At 36.9% G+C, this 14804-nt stretch overlaps 1 protein-coding gene across 1 annotated transcript in view; it reads right to left on the bottom strand.

Annotated features, from left to right (window-relative positions):
• C9 (complement C9) overlaps positions 1 to 13983 on the bottom strand; it is a 67576-nt gene extending 53593 nt beyond the window's left edge. The window contains exons 1-2 of the mRNA XM_074208021.1: positions 13859 to 13983; positions 2615 to 2732 (exon numbers count right to left, since the gene is read on the bottom strand). Coding sequence (XP_074064122.1) covers positions 2615 to 2732; positions 13859 to 13935 — 195 coding nt within the window. The 5' untranslated portion in view covers positions 13936 to 13983. The remainder of the gene's footprint in view (positions 1 to 2614; positions 2733 to 13858) is intronic.
• Between the last annotated feature and the right edge of the window lie 821 nt (positions 13984 to 14804).

Raw genomic sequence — 14804 nt, 5'->3', positions numbered from 1 at the left:
GATATTTAAACTATTTTAGTCTAGCAAGATTAACTTTATCTTGAAGACTACTGTTTTTTCCTCTTTCCAAATCATTTAAATTAGTGACTGATAGATAGGATGACGTCTTTACCATGTATATTAATATTAATTTTAACTAAAGTTAATAAGAAGCTTGAAGAATATTATTGTCTTTGTAAATCACTTAATATCCTTGTAATTTTCAGATTTTCTCTTCTGTGGTTAGTACTGATAAATCCATTCAACTCGTGTTGGCTTTTAAAGTAAATTTCTTGGGGAGACAGTATGGCACAGTGAAAAGAGCTCTGGCTCTAGAATCAGAAGCCCTGATTTCAAATTTCTTCTCTGCCACTCACAACCAGAGTGACCTTGAAAAAGTCTCTTAATCAATCTTGGCTTCACTTTCCACATCTGCATGATGAGAAGCTTGACCTGTATCAACTCCAAGATACCTTTGATTCTACAACTTTATGTTTAAACAAGTATGATCACATTTTCAAAGAATGTACTTTTTTGTATATAGTATTAAAAAAGATGCTTTTGTTTATCCTTGAAATCTTTTATTATTAAAAATTATTATTCTTATTGTTATGATATTTTAATGCATGTTTATTTAAGTATAAGTATAGCTTCTTGTGTACTCCTAGATGCTTGGAGAGATTTTTGTGATTTTTCTTGTTTTCTTTTTTAACTTTTATGATTATATAATTTTGATAAATTGTTAGGATTTCTTCTTCCTGGTTTTTTACATACTCTTTTTCTATATAGAACATTACCTGAACTAATCCCTTAAATACACTACCTAGCTTTTTTTTCTTTCTTAGTTTTTTCTGGGATCCCAGTTAATGTTTGTTCTTTTTTTACTTTATATTTCAAATTCATATTGTTCTGTCAATCATTTAGTTACATTTTCAGTTCTGTTGCTTTGTTGGTATAATTTTATTTTTTTTATTACCTGCTTGATTTTGTTAATTCTATTATTTGCTGCTTTCATTCTTCAGTTTTCCAAGTCATTGGTTCATTTATTTTTGTGTTTTTTTAACTGCTTTAAAAAAATTTCTGCAATATATTTATTGTCTAATTATTTTTCTATTGTCACTTCTTGTCTCTAAGCAATTGCTGTTTCAACCCGAGTTTCTGAAGGAATTTTGTCCCTTGGGTCTTTTCCTTGAAGAAGTTCATTATGAACACATATTCAAGTTATCTTCTAATTACTACTCATTTTTCATGGTTGGGGCAATAAAAGTGTCTGGTTATGGATTTACTATAGTAGTTCCAGTAGACCCACTAGAGTGAGGGGAGGTGTTTCCTCTTCTTTGCTCTGGTTGTTAGATGGAAGAGAGACAAGGACTCCTTTCTGCTTTGAAGAGAAGCAGAAAGGAATCATCCAAAGAATGGGGCAGAGGGTAATGATGTGACATAGGACTGGGGTCCCAGGAGAAGGTGAGTCTTAGCCATATACATCTCTGTGATGAAGGGCTGAGTTGTAAATTTGGCCTTAACCTTCCATGTGTTGTCCTCTGAGAGTAGAATTAGCACTTGACCTAAAGGAAACCATTTTCTGCTTCATTTAAGAAAGGAGCAGAAGTGAGCCCAGCTAGTAGGGGTGAAGGAAGCTCCTGTGTTTAGATTGTTTTGATATAGAGGGAGTTTTCTGCCATCCTGAACTGACCTAGGACAAAGAAGTCTAGGAGTCCCCCTAGGCTTGATCATCAAGAGGCCTGATCAGTGTGGGCTTGGGTCTGGCTGCACTGGGAGGGTAGCTGGAAGCACCTGTAATAATTTTTTATATTGTTTTGTTTTGCTTTTTTGGGGGGGGGGATGGGTGGGAACTGGCCCAGGACTCTTGCTGGGTTAGGGAAGTCATTTTCTTGGGCTTGCCCAGAGTACCTTTGTACCTGCAAATCTCTGTGCTCAGGTCAGGGTGAAGTACGATGGAAAAGGACCCCAACACCTGATCAGTCTAGGAGAGGGTATAGAATGGGTGGAGCTGGTTGGATGCCATGTCTAGGGTCCTACTTCAAATGCTCCAGGGCTACCATATATTTCCCTGTGGCAGTAGCTATAGTGTTTCCTGCTTCTTCCCTCATTTGGGGGTGGTTTTATTGATTTGTTGTTTGCTTGTTTGTTCTGGAGATGCAATCAGGGTCAAGAGATTTGACTAGAGCCACACAGCTAGTAAATGTGATGTTGAAATTGAACTCAGGTCCTTCTCACTTCAGGGAAGGTGCCCTATCCCTTGCACTACTTATCTGCCCCCCCCCCCCCCCCCCCCCCCCGGCCTCGTTGGTATTTTCTTGTGAGTGACAGTTCATGTTTGAGGTGGTAGAGGAGTTCCTCCCAATTCCACTGGCTTTCTTACTGTCTAGCCATCTTGATCTGAATTCCATACAATTTTTTTTTATTTAAACAAAGGGGGAATACCTACCTGAATAAAAATATATGCATCTATTTGAAATTGCATTTCCCTTTACCTTGCAAAAAATGGAACCTTAAGGAGCCACCCACTGTGCTAATAGTCCTAGTCTCAGAACTGAAAATTAGACCTTCTTTCCTGAAATGCAAATCCCAGAGACCCCATTCATGGATGCTGAAAAAAAGGTCTATATCTTACCATTTCTTTTTGGCAAGGATTACATGAAGACCACTGACTCCAGGAGCTCAGCCTACAGTCTATAGGAGCAGGGGCACCAGCTTCTCTAGGTAACCTTCTCAAAGTGGCTTCTGAAAGTCTGAGAAAAGAGAACACATGAAAGTAGCATCAAAAAAGGCCAGGGGTGGCTGGGGCTGGTTTTAATTCACAATATCTTTCTGGGCCCAAGTTTCTCCTTTCCTTTCTTTTTCTTTTTTTTTTTCTGTACACTACATTGAAGCTGAAAGAATGTTAGACCTTACCTAATATGGTGTTTTGCACATAAGAGTATTCATTGTTTATTGATATGATTTGAAATGACTGGGAGTCAGACCAGCTTGGTTTTCATACCAGCTGTGATGCACCTCCAAAACAATAGGAAACAACAATCAAATTTCTTAAATTCTTTGGGATTCAGACTTCTGTATATATGTATATACCAAAAATATTCTATAAAATTCTTCTTTAATACTGATAATATATTCTTAAGACCGATAATCACTCATTTCTTCTTCAAATTCTTTGTTTTCTTTATTGTACTTTTTTCTTTTTCTTTTTACTCTCCTATTCAGTGAATCTCAGAGCTGGAGAATCTCAGAACTTTCATTATCTTAATTTTCTTAAGATGTCCTTCAGAATATGTACATTCTCCATTTCAATAAATGCCAGTGGCTACCTATTACCTTCAAGATTGCATATGCAATTTTCAATTTAACTTTTAAAACCCTTTCCAACCTAGCCTTTTCCTTCATTTTTTGCTTTCTAAGTCTTTATTTCCCTCCAAATTATGGATGAACCAGCAGCACTTGCTCTCTTCAATCAATTAATCAATGATCAATCAATAAATAATTATTAAGTACCTACTATGTGACACTAAGCCTGCTAAGGATGCAAAAAGAGGCAAAAAGATAATCTCCCTACCCTCCACAAGCTCACAATTGAGTGGAGAAGACAAGTGAACAAATATGGACAAACAAGATATATATATATATATATTATATATTAATAGGCAAGAGGGAATTACTAAGAGAGGGAAGGCATCAGAGTTAAGAGGGATTAGGAAAGACTTCCTATAGAAAATGGGATTTTTAGTTGGAAATTTAAGTAAACCAGGGAAGTGTCCCTTGCTTATAACATTCCTTCTCTTGACTCCAGTCTTTTCACTAACCCTAATGCCTAAAATGTTGTCTCTTCTCACCATTAGCTTCACTAGTTTCCTTTAAGACTCAACTAAAATCCCAATTTCTTCAAAAGGATTTTTTCATTCTTCACTGCAAGTTACTCTCTATGAAAATACCTAGGTGGTGTAGTGGATAAAGCACCGGTCCTGGAGTCAGGAGTACCTGGGTTCAAATCCGGTCTCAGACACTTAATAATTACCTAGCCATGTGGCCTTGGGCAAGCCACTTAACCCCATTTGCCCTTGCAAAAAAAAAAAAAAGAATATGAGAGGAATAGTTCTAAATGGAATGTAAGTTTGCTATAGATAGAATAAGGACTCATCTAAGTCAGAGGAAATGAGGACCTGAACTAGGGTAATTGTATGATTAAAGGAAGGAGAAGAGGATGGGCAGGGAAGAAATTGAGGAGGTGAAATCAATGAGATTGGAAATGGTGTGGAGGAATGTAGAAAGTAAAGAATAAATTCTATATTGCCTGCAAGGGACATTTAATTTAAATGTGCTTAGTTTCTATTCCCTGAACTTGTTATTCTATCCCTTAGTTTCATGCCTTTATCTATGTTTTTTACCCTTTGCATAAACTCTGGAGTTTACCTAATCCTATCCCTCCTCATCTTTGCTGATTTTCTTCCTTATTTTCCTTAATGATTCTGTTTATGTGTCATCTACTATGGGAAGCTTTTCCCAATGTCCCTAAGTAGTGAGTACTATTGCCCTCCATAAATTTGTTGTTCAGTCATTTCAGTTGTGTCCAGCTCTTCATGACCCTATTTGAGGTTTTCTTGGCAAAGATGCTGGTGTGGTTTGTCATTTCTTTCTCCATTGGATTAAGGTAAATGACTTAAATGACCACATAGTAAGTGTCTGAGGACAAATTTGATCTCAGGTCTTCCTGATACCAGGACTCTCCCATTCAATAGAAACACAAGTTTTATGCTTACCCTTATATGAGAATCTGATAGATGAGTGGACCCAGGGAGAGAGTTAGAAGGTAGATGATTGGAGATCATCTTGTTCAAGCTACCTCCCAGAGGGGTTAAATGATTCGCCCAAGGTTACACAGATTGCTCACAGGTTACAGTACGTGGCTGAGTGGTCCTCTATTCACTGTACCAACTGGTTGCCCCCCTCCTCAAATTAGCTAGTAATTTTCTTATTCATGTACATGCTGTGTTCTCCAATCTCTTGACTACAGTTATGCCATTTCATTTTTATTTTGCATTTTCAGCCCACAGGAAAGTGCCATATTATATATATATATATTATTTTTGAATTTAATTGAATAATGGATTATAAATACAAAGAATGTGACTTTTAAAAAAAACTTAGAATGTGTTCTACAAATGTTAAAACGATTAGTACTCATGTATTTTCCCCACTTCTTCACTTCATCTCCAGCTCCCCTCTCCAGTGAACTCATTTCTCATCTGACAAAAATCCTCTTTGCTTGCTTCAGGTTTTTCCATATGTAAATCATGCACCACCTGCCCATCTCCCTGCTGTGTTGTTAGGATTAATGAAGACATATTTATAAATTACTTTTGCTACCCCAAAATGAAAGGTGCTAATCAAGTACAAATTATTTCTCTAAATGTTTAAATCTCAGCTGGAAAAATCATTGTTGAGATCAAAGTAATATGCATCCAACACCACAGGTGAATGAATCTCTGAGCTAGTAATGAATGCATCACAGAGGAATGAGATGCCATTGATGGGTGTTTTGCCCTTTCAGGTTTTTGTGAACAAGGGGAGAAGGTGGGGGGGGGCAGGGATTGTGATTCTCCCATTCAATAGAAACACAAGTTTTATGCTGCTTTTATATGAGAATCTGATAGATGGGTGGACCCAGGGAGGGAGTTAGAAGGTTGATCAGAGATCATCTTGTTTAGCTCCCTCATTTTGAGGATGAGGAAAAATAAGACCTAGAGGGGTTAAGTGATTTGTCCAAGGCTACACAGGTTGCTCACAGGTTGAGTCAAGATGTGAAACTTGGTTTTCTGACTATATATATATACACACTGCTTTTTTTCATGCTGTACCAGTGTTAGGAAGTGGGAAAATTTAGGTCACTGTGAACAACATTCAGGTTCAATTCTATTTTTTACAATCAAATTGAAATTCAACAAATAGTTATTTAGTGCCTACCTTAGAAAGCTATATGGAACAGTGGATAGATCACCAAGCTCAGAGTCAGGAAGATCTGAGTCAAAATATGGCCTTAGACACTTACTTGCTGGGTGATCATGAACACATCACTCAATTTTTCTTTTGCCTCAGTAACCTGAACTATAAAATGAGGATAATAATAATAGCACCTACTTTTTAGGGTTGTTGTGAAGACCAGATGAAATAGTTGAAAAGCATTTGTCATTGCCTAGTACATAGCAGATATTTAATAAATGCTCATTGCCTTCCTTCCTACTATGCTCCAGACACTGTTAGGTGTTATTCACCCCAAGGTACTTCCATTCCAGCAGGAGAGCAAAGATATAAATAAATATGATTCTGAAAAGATGATAAAAGAGTGAAATGCTATGAGGTTATAGAGAGGATGGAGTGATTGCTTCCAGCTGGGGTCAGGTGGGGCATGGATCCAAGAAGACTTCCCCGAAGAGGTAGCATTTGAATGAGATCTTGTCTTAGATGAAAAGGATTTTGACAAGTGGATATTTATTTCTTGGCGTGAGAAGAAAATGTGTCAGAAGATGCTATCAGAAGAGAGGAGATGTTTATTTTGTTGAAATTATTCTGGTGGCAACAATGAAACACTAATGTTTTAGATAACTGGTTCATAAAAATGACCACAGCTTTTCCTTTTATGAATATTTGGGATATGTCCAAAATTGAGACAAATTGTTGTTGGTAGTGTTGTGAACTAATTCAACCATTCTGGAGAACAATTTGGAACTAAGCCCAAAGGACCATAAAAATGTACATACTCTTTGATCCAACAATACCACTACTAAGCCTGTATCTCAGAGACCAAAGGAAAAAGAATTTCAGCTTCCTCATCTAGAAAATGGGAATAATAGTAGTAAGAGTCTTATGGGGATAAAAGAGAGCATGCCAAAATACAAATTGCTATTGGTTATTATTAGGAGTACACAGTACATTAAAACTATATTATAGGGGTGGCTAGTGGATAGAGCACTGGCCCTGGAGTCAGGAGTACCTGAGTTCAAATGCAGCCTCAGACACTTAATAATTATCTAGCTGTGTGACCTTGGGAAAGCCACTTAACCCCCACTGCCTTGCAAAAAACCTAAAAAAATCCTATATTATAAGTGTGAGCTATTGCATATTATTAGGAAATGGGATAGGGAATTGATTAGTGAATTCAATAGCAGAGGGAATTCCCATATGAAGAGTCTCCATCTGTCAATGCAAATTGGTACTTTCTCTCCAATTTCTAATCTTAGAACAGGGTTTCTTAACTTTTTTTTGGTGACCTGCACCCCCTTTGGAAATCCTGGGGAAACCTCAGAGTAATGTTTTTAAGTGCATTAAAAATTACATAGGATGACAAAGAAAACCAATTATATTGAAATAGTTATCAAAAATTTTTTTCTCAATTCCAAATTAAGAATTCCTGTAGAGAGGTACTTAAAGGGCAGAAAGTTTAAGTTACTTGTCTGGTGTTGCACAGAGAGGCAGGGCTAGAGCTTTTTGGCTCAAAGAACAACATTTTATTCACTATTCCATGCTGACTCTGACATTGTTATTATTAGGATTAAATATTGAACTATGTATGCATCTGCATACATATAAATAAGTGATTTATTGATTAATAATTAAGTGATTAATTGATTTCTAAATGTCATAAAAGGTCAGTATTCATTATTTCACCCTCCCCTTGCTTGGTCTACAAATAGAAGACTACATGCAATGAGACTTAAAGCCAAAGAAAGCTTTGTGGTGCAGCTGCTTGGGTCAAGAGAGCCAGACTCAAGGGGCCTTCCCTCCTCCTCTGAGCAGCTGAGCATGGCAGGCACCAAGGGCGAAGAACTTCAAAGGGAGGGCAGCCTTCCCAGGGCATGCATGGGATCTCATGTATGCTCAGCAGGGCACTGTTCTACCTACAATCTGGACTGCTCAAATTGATTTTTCTGTTTAAGAAAGGGTCAGAGTAAATACATGAGGTTCAAATGATGAAACTCCCCTCCCCTAACCTCTTCTGGTAGGCAAAGTTCCTCAGCAAATGAAAATATTTTCCAAATGAGAAAATGATTCTTTGACAGGGAATGGGGAGGGCAAAGATTGAATGAAGGAAAGCTTCACTACAATAGTTTTAAAAGGGACATGGAAAAAAAAGAATAGAATTTTATTTTCACATAATATAGAGGAAAAAATACACCTCTTGTTGGATATCTCTATATACACTCGAACTTCCCATAAATCATTCTTCATAGAATCGAATTTGATAGGAAGGAGACCCATCTGAATCTTAATCAAGAAGGTTTAATTACTAAAGTTTTCAAAGACCAGGCAACCAAGTAGCATAGGGGATAGTAGTGCTGTCCCTGGAGTCAGGAAGACCCTTAGCAAGTCACTTAACTTCTGCTTCAATTTCCTCATCTATAGAATGAGGATAATAATAATAGCACCTATGTTTCAATGTTATTTTTTGAATAAAATAATATTTATAAAGAGTTTTGTAAACTTTAAAATAGTATATGAATTCAACATATTATTTTTAGAAGGTAGGCTCACCTATAAAATGACTCTGCTACTTGTGGCCTCATGTAACCTTGTGCAAATTATTTTCTCTCTAGGTATCTAGGCATCTCTAAAATAAAAGTTTGTATGAGATCAACTCCAAAATTCCTTCCAATTCTGGATCTATGATCTTAGGGTCAGTTAGGTGACACAGCAGAGTTAAGAAGACCTGAGTTCTAATGTGACCTTGGACATTTGCTAACTATGTGACCCTGAGTAAGTTACTTAATCTCTGTTTCTTTATCTGTAAAATGGGAATGATAATATTGCCTACCTTCTAAAGTTGTTCTGAGGATCAAATGAGATGACACTTGTAAAATGCTTAGCACAATGTCTGACCCATAACAAGTATATAAATGTATAAAAGCTGTATAAATGTTGGCTATTATTATTATTATTATTATTATTATTTCTCTTTGGGACCTAGCAAGCCTAGGATGCTATGGATGCTTAATGAGTATTTGAATGTTTGAATGTTTTTGATTGCTGTAATACAATATATTCATATAGCAATTAGAAACATAGAAGTGGTTTCTCTTACTCTTTTAATGATAAATAAATAAAAGTTCCCCAATCTTACTTAGCCTTTACCATTCATTGAATATTTTCCAATTAAGCAATCGTATCACATAGAAACCTAACCAATCTTGCTTCTGTTTAATTACAACATCACTAGGAGATTAAGAGGCACAGGTGTCTCATCTATCTTATTTAGTGTCATGCTTACATATATTCGTCTTTTTCTGAAGTCCTCTTTTATGTGTATTCAGCAATGCCACAGAAGGTTCTGGTGCTCTGTGGATGCCAAATATGATTCATTCAAATACCAATAAAGTCGTGACAACTTGCTATCCACAAATGTCTTTTGAACAGTCTTTTGAATTATGAAATGTATGTTGTTTATTCTCGTCTTTTGGATGTTAAAATGGATGACTTTGCTCATATATGGAAAAGGAACTTCTTTGTCACTTAGTGCTGCTTCAGTTTAGTTAAAAGATATTAAATAAGCATTTATCATGTACACCTATGTGCCAGGAAGGTGCTACAGAGACAAAGATGAGAATCAACTTGGTCCTGGACCTCAATTTATGGTATACTCAACTAAAAGAGGTTTTTTATTTGATTAAGGAGAATTAGAATCAGCAGAATTCACATTGGTCCTATGGCAGTGTAACAGAATTTGAGGTTGACCACTATTATGGGAGAGTCAAGATGGGGTGATTAGCTGCAGAAACTAGTGAAGCCTTTCCTCAGGTTATTTCCTTGAATGCACTTCATGAAAATAAATGATTAGAAAAGGCAATATGACTCATTTGATTTGTAGTGGGATACCAGAAGAATATAAACTCCTAAGGGCAGGGTTTTTGTCTTTATATTTCCAGTGGCTAGCATAACATCCAGTACACAGTAGCATTTAATAAATCCTTGTTGGTTGACTAACTGTTCTTTGCCCATTTGGAGATATAAAAAAGAGTTTGAACAAACTGAAATAGGCCTGGAACACTGAAGAAGCTGCACATCTTTTCTTCTATTTCTAAGGATAATACTTTATCCAGGGCCTTAATATTTCAAACCTGGGTCTAGATACTTTCCTATAATCCCTCCTGTGAATGACTTCCAGGAAAAGGATCCTAAAACATTGATGTCTTTTAATTTTTTTCCTTTTTAAAAATTTAAACTTAATAACCATCAACAAATAAGCATTTCAGGAAACAAAGAAAGGGGAATATGTAAGAAATTACAGACTTCCATTATGTTGAATTAAAAAAAGAAATATGTATTAAAATTACACTCTATTATTCCCTGACCCTTAAATTTTTTAAAAATTTTATTTAAGGCAATGGGGTTAAGTAATTTGCCCAAGGTCACACAGCTAGGCAATTATTAAGTGTCTAAAGTCAGATTTGAACTCAGGTACTCCCAACTCCAGGGCCAGTGCTCTATCCACTGTCTATCTAACTGTCCCCCTGACCTTTAAATTTTAATTACTTGAAGTAAACAAAAAGAAAGAGAGAAAAACAGTAAATCTTTGAATTTAAAAACCAGAATCTTTAACTTAAATTTGGAAAGGATTTACTCTCTCACTGGGGCAACTAGGTAGCACAGCACAGGCCCTAGAGTCTGCAAGACTTGAGTTCAAATGTGACATCTGATACTTCTTAGCTCTGTATCCCTGAGAAAGTTACTTAATCCTGCTTGCCTCAGTTTCCTCATTTATAAAATTGATTAGAGAAGAAAATGGCAACTCACTCTAGTATCTTTGCCAAGAAAACCACAAGTAGGCTCATGAAGAGTTGGACACGTCTGAAACAACTGAACAAAAAAAACTCCTTTTGTCCTTCCAACATATCATTAAAATATCCCAGAAATATCCCAGCCTGCCTCTCTCTCTCTCTCTCTCTCTCTCTCTCTCTCTCTCTCTGTCAAATTTCAAGTTTGGGAAACATAAACTCCAGGAGGGTCTTTGGTACGTAAAACTCAGAACCAGAGCAGAAACATAAGGCCATAGGGAACCAGAGATACTAGAGAGGACCTAACCTAACTTAAGATTCTTATGAGTGTATCTAATTGCCCATCTGACCCAAACATATATTAATTACTGGCCCAGACAACTAAGTCAAAATACCTTACTCCTCATATCTATGTATGTTTGATAATCACAGGTCTCTTTGGAGGCTGAAGGTCCTGATCAATTAGTTCTCCTCTTGCCACTCTAATATCTGTGATTTAGTTACCCTACATGTAAACAAAATACCCCACTACTTGCTACACCTAAGAACACTGTCTTCCCAATCAGTGAGCCTGACCTTTCCATAGTACCTATCCTCTCCTGTCTCCTAGTCTTTGATCCTGCAGTTCTAATGACTCCCCCCCCCCCCCAAGTCTTAAACCTCTCTGTAGTTTTTGAAATGATCAACCACCCTATCTTCTGGATACACTGTTTATTCCTCTCCTCCTACCCCTCTCTGCAAAGTCCACTCAATTTTTAGAACAGTATCTTGGCGTCAAGCTGTCCAGTGTCTATGTCTAGCTTGCTTCCTTACCCTGCCACTTGCCTATGTGAATTATTAAGCTTTTATTATATTGTTTAGAAGCATTAATTATTATGTTGTTAAGCTCTAACTTATGTGATTAGAAATTGTTCACACCCAGAATGCTATCTTGACCTCAAGAACTCTCAAGGAGAGGGCTACAAGGAATGTTTATATTTACTAATAGCCTTCTCAATCTTCTCTGCTTTCAAGTTGACTTCTCAGCAAAATTGATTAACTGAGTACATATAGTTCAAGTGTGGGTTCCCTAGTCCAAATCCTATATAATATAAACCTTCCTAAGTCTAGAGGGGAGGGATTCCCATTTCATTTCTCCTTCCCTCTCCTCTTACAAATGATCTAATCCATTTCTTTCTTAAAACCGTTTCATATTTTCAGGGTTTACTCTTAAGAAAAAGATCTGAGAATGTTAATAAAATTAATGATTTTGGAAAGAATGTGACAATCAACTACCTTGTGGCAATTCCCTTGACCCCACTCCCCTTTATTTATTTATTTTTTTATTTTTGCAAGGCAAATGGGGTTAAGTGGCTTGCCCAAGGCCACACAGCTAGGTAATTATTAAGTGTCTGAGACCGGATTTGAACCCAGGTACTCCTGACTCCAGGGCCGGTGCTTTATCCACTACGCCACCTAGCCACCTAGCCACCTAGCCGCCCCCCCCCCCCACCCTGCTCCCCTTTAAATGTTGTCTCTTGCTGTTAAAATGGAAGCTCTTGGAGGGCAGTGACTCCTTTCTTATGATCTTTTCTTCCCTTGTCTTTCCTATAAGCTTCATAAAAGCTACTGTTTTCACTCATTGACAATGACTAGCAGAGTTGAGTCTCCAGGAGGTAGGTACTACTAGTCATTTATTTTTTTATTTAGAATTTAAGGATTACAGATTTACATCTGGAAGAGACATTAGAGATCATTGAGGGTCAACCCTCTCATTTTGTTGTTTAGTCTACTTTGTCATATCTGATCCTTTGTGACACCATTTGGAGTTTTCTTGGTACTGGGATGGTTTGTCATTTTCTTCTCCAGTTATTTTTACAGATGAAGAAACTGAGACAAACAGGGGTAAGTTACTTTCCCAGGATCATACAACTAGTAAGTGTCCAAGGCCAGATTTGAAATCATGAAGATGAATTTCCTGGATGCCAGCCTGGCACTCTATCTACTGTGCCTCCCAGCTTCCTCTCATTAAGACACAAAGAGGTAAAATGACTTGCCCAAGGTCACAAGAGAAAGTAGCCTCTCCTCACTGTGTTATGCTTCTTCTGGGACATTGCTTTCTGCTCCTGTGTTAGCAATTCTTTTTCAATCTCCTTTACTGGTTTCTTCGTCATCTCCTACTCACAGAGTTTTACTCTAGATCCTCTGCTTACTCCATATTCTTTCCCTTGGTCATCTTATCAACTCCCTTTGATTCAATAATCATATCCATGTAGGCAACTACATAAACCTGATCTATACTCTAATCTCAAATCTTGCACCTCTTAACTGCTTACTGGTTATCTTAATCTGGTTGTCCTGTTGGAAAATTCAAACTCAAAATATTCAAAACAATTTTACCATCTTTTTTTCTTAAATCCTTCATTTTTTTTAACCTTCCCTGCTTTTTTAGTCAGTCAAGTTCTCAATTTCATCATCATCCTCAATTCTTTTTTATGCCTCTCCCTCTTGCCTGTCCAGTCACTTGTCAAGTTTCAACAGTTCTACTGCTATTACCTCTCTCATCTATCCTCTTTCCTCCACTCACTCCTTGGTTCAGGCAATCTTTACCTCTAATTCAGACTATTTTAAAGTCGTCTATTCAGTCCCCTACTTCCAATTTGAGGATCTCCCCTCAACCTTGCCTTCCAGAATCCTTATCATCCTCAAAGCTCAGTTCAGATGCTACTGCCTGCTCTGAAAAGCCTTTGCTAATCCCCCTACTTGCTAATGCTGTCTTTCCTTTTTAAACAATATGTATTATATTTATTACTATATAAATTGTATCCCCAGTACACAATAAGTTCTTGAAGGCTAGGGATTGCATCATTTTTATGTTTTGTGCTTCTGGGGATCACCTAGATCTTGTACTTATTGGATCAGGGTGCCTAGATTGAGAGTTAAAAAGGATCTTAGACATTATCTAATCTAATCTTCACATTATGAGGAAGAGACTGCAACCCAGAGAAGTTGTAATGCCCAGAGTTTTGAGATTTGAAGCAGGGAAGATACTGAATAAATATTTAGTTGGATTGAATGAAATAAGAAATATATAGCAAAGGGGGAAGTGATGAGCTCACCTTGTCGTAGCTCCATTCATCAAAAGACTTATTTCTAAAACCCATATTAGAAGTCCAAATCTCTGGTCAACAGACATGCTGCTTGTCTCTTAGGCAGTTGCCAAAGGAGTGGCTGTGATTATTTTGTAATCTATTTATCTTCAGTGGGGAGGATGGAAAACTCTCAAAGTATTTCCTGTCACTGGTCAGAGTCATTACTGATTTCTGTTAGAGGACTCCAAAGTCCAGTCAAAGAACAGTGAATAATCTGTAGATTTGAAAAATGAGATTTCTGTATTCTGGATATAAATTGGTTGAGTTGAATGGGGCTTTCTACTTTTGTACAATGTGCTTGCTTCACTGTGGTCTCTTTACATTTTCCCAATGCATAGTAGTCAGCTAAGTGGCTCATTGAATAGAGAACTGGGCCTAGAAACAGAAAGACTCACCTTCCTGAGTTCAAATCTGGTCGCAGACACTGTACAGATCATTTAACTCTGTTGTTTTAGTTTCCTTGACTGGAAAAATGAGCTGGAGAAGGAAATGGTAAGGCATTCCAAGAATATCTTTGTCAGGGGAAACCCTAGATGGGTTCAGACAGAATTAAAACAACAACAATGCTCTTTAGTCTCAAAAATTTTACTCAGAGCAATTATATTGAATTAGATTCACCAATTGGATTGAGAACTATACCCTTCCACATTTTGTGATTTCAATATATGGTGAGTCAGCATAAGAAATTAAATGTCAATTTTGGGGGAGTTTTGTGAAAACCCAGATGGCCCATGAAGACCAGCAGATGTAACAGAAAAAGTTTAGAAACTCAGAAATGCATAACATATACATATAGTAATTTTATCTGTTATCTTTTTAATCTTTTAATACAATAAATATATAGAATTTCTTCTTCTCTGAGTCAAAAATTTTGAAGCAGATTTTTCCAGATCAAAAAGGTGTCTACTCCCTA

The sequence above is a fragment of the Macrotis lagotis genome, chromosome X (genome assembly GCF_037893015.1).
Source record: "Macrotis lagotis isolate mMagLag1 chromosome X, bilby.v1.9.chrom.fasta, whole genome shotgun sequence".
Taxonomy (NCBI): Eukaryota; Metazoa; Chordata; class Mammalia; order Peramelemorphia; family Peramelidae; genus Macrotis; species Macrotis lagotis.
Note: the sequence above shows the minus strand (reverse complement) of the source record. Positions and strands in the feature narration are given on the sequence as shown.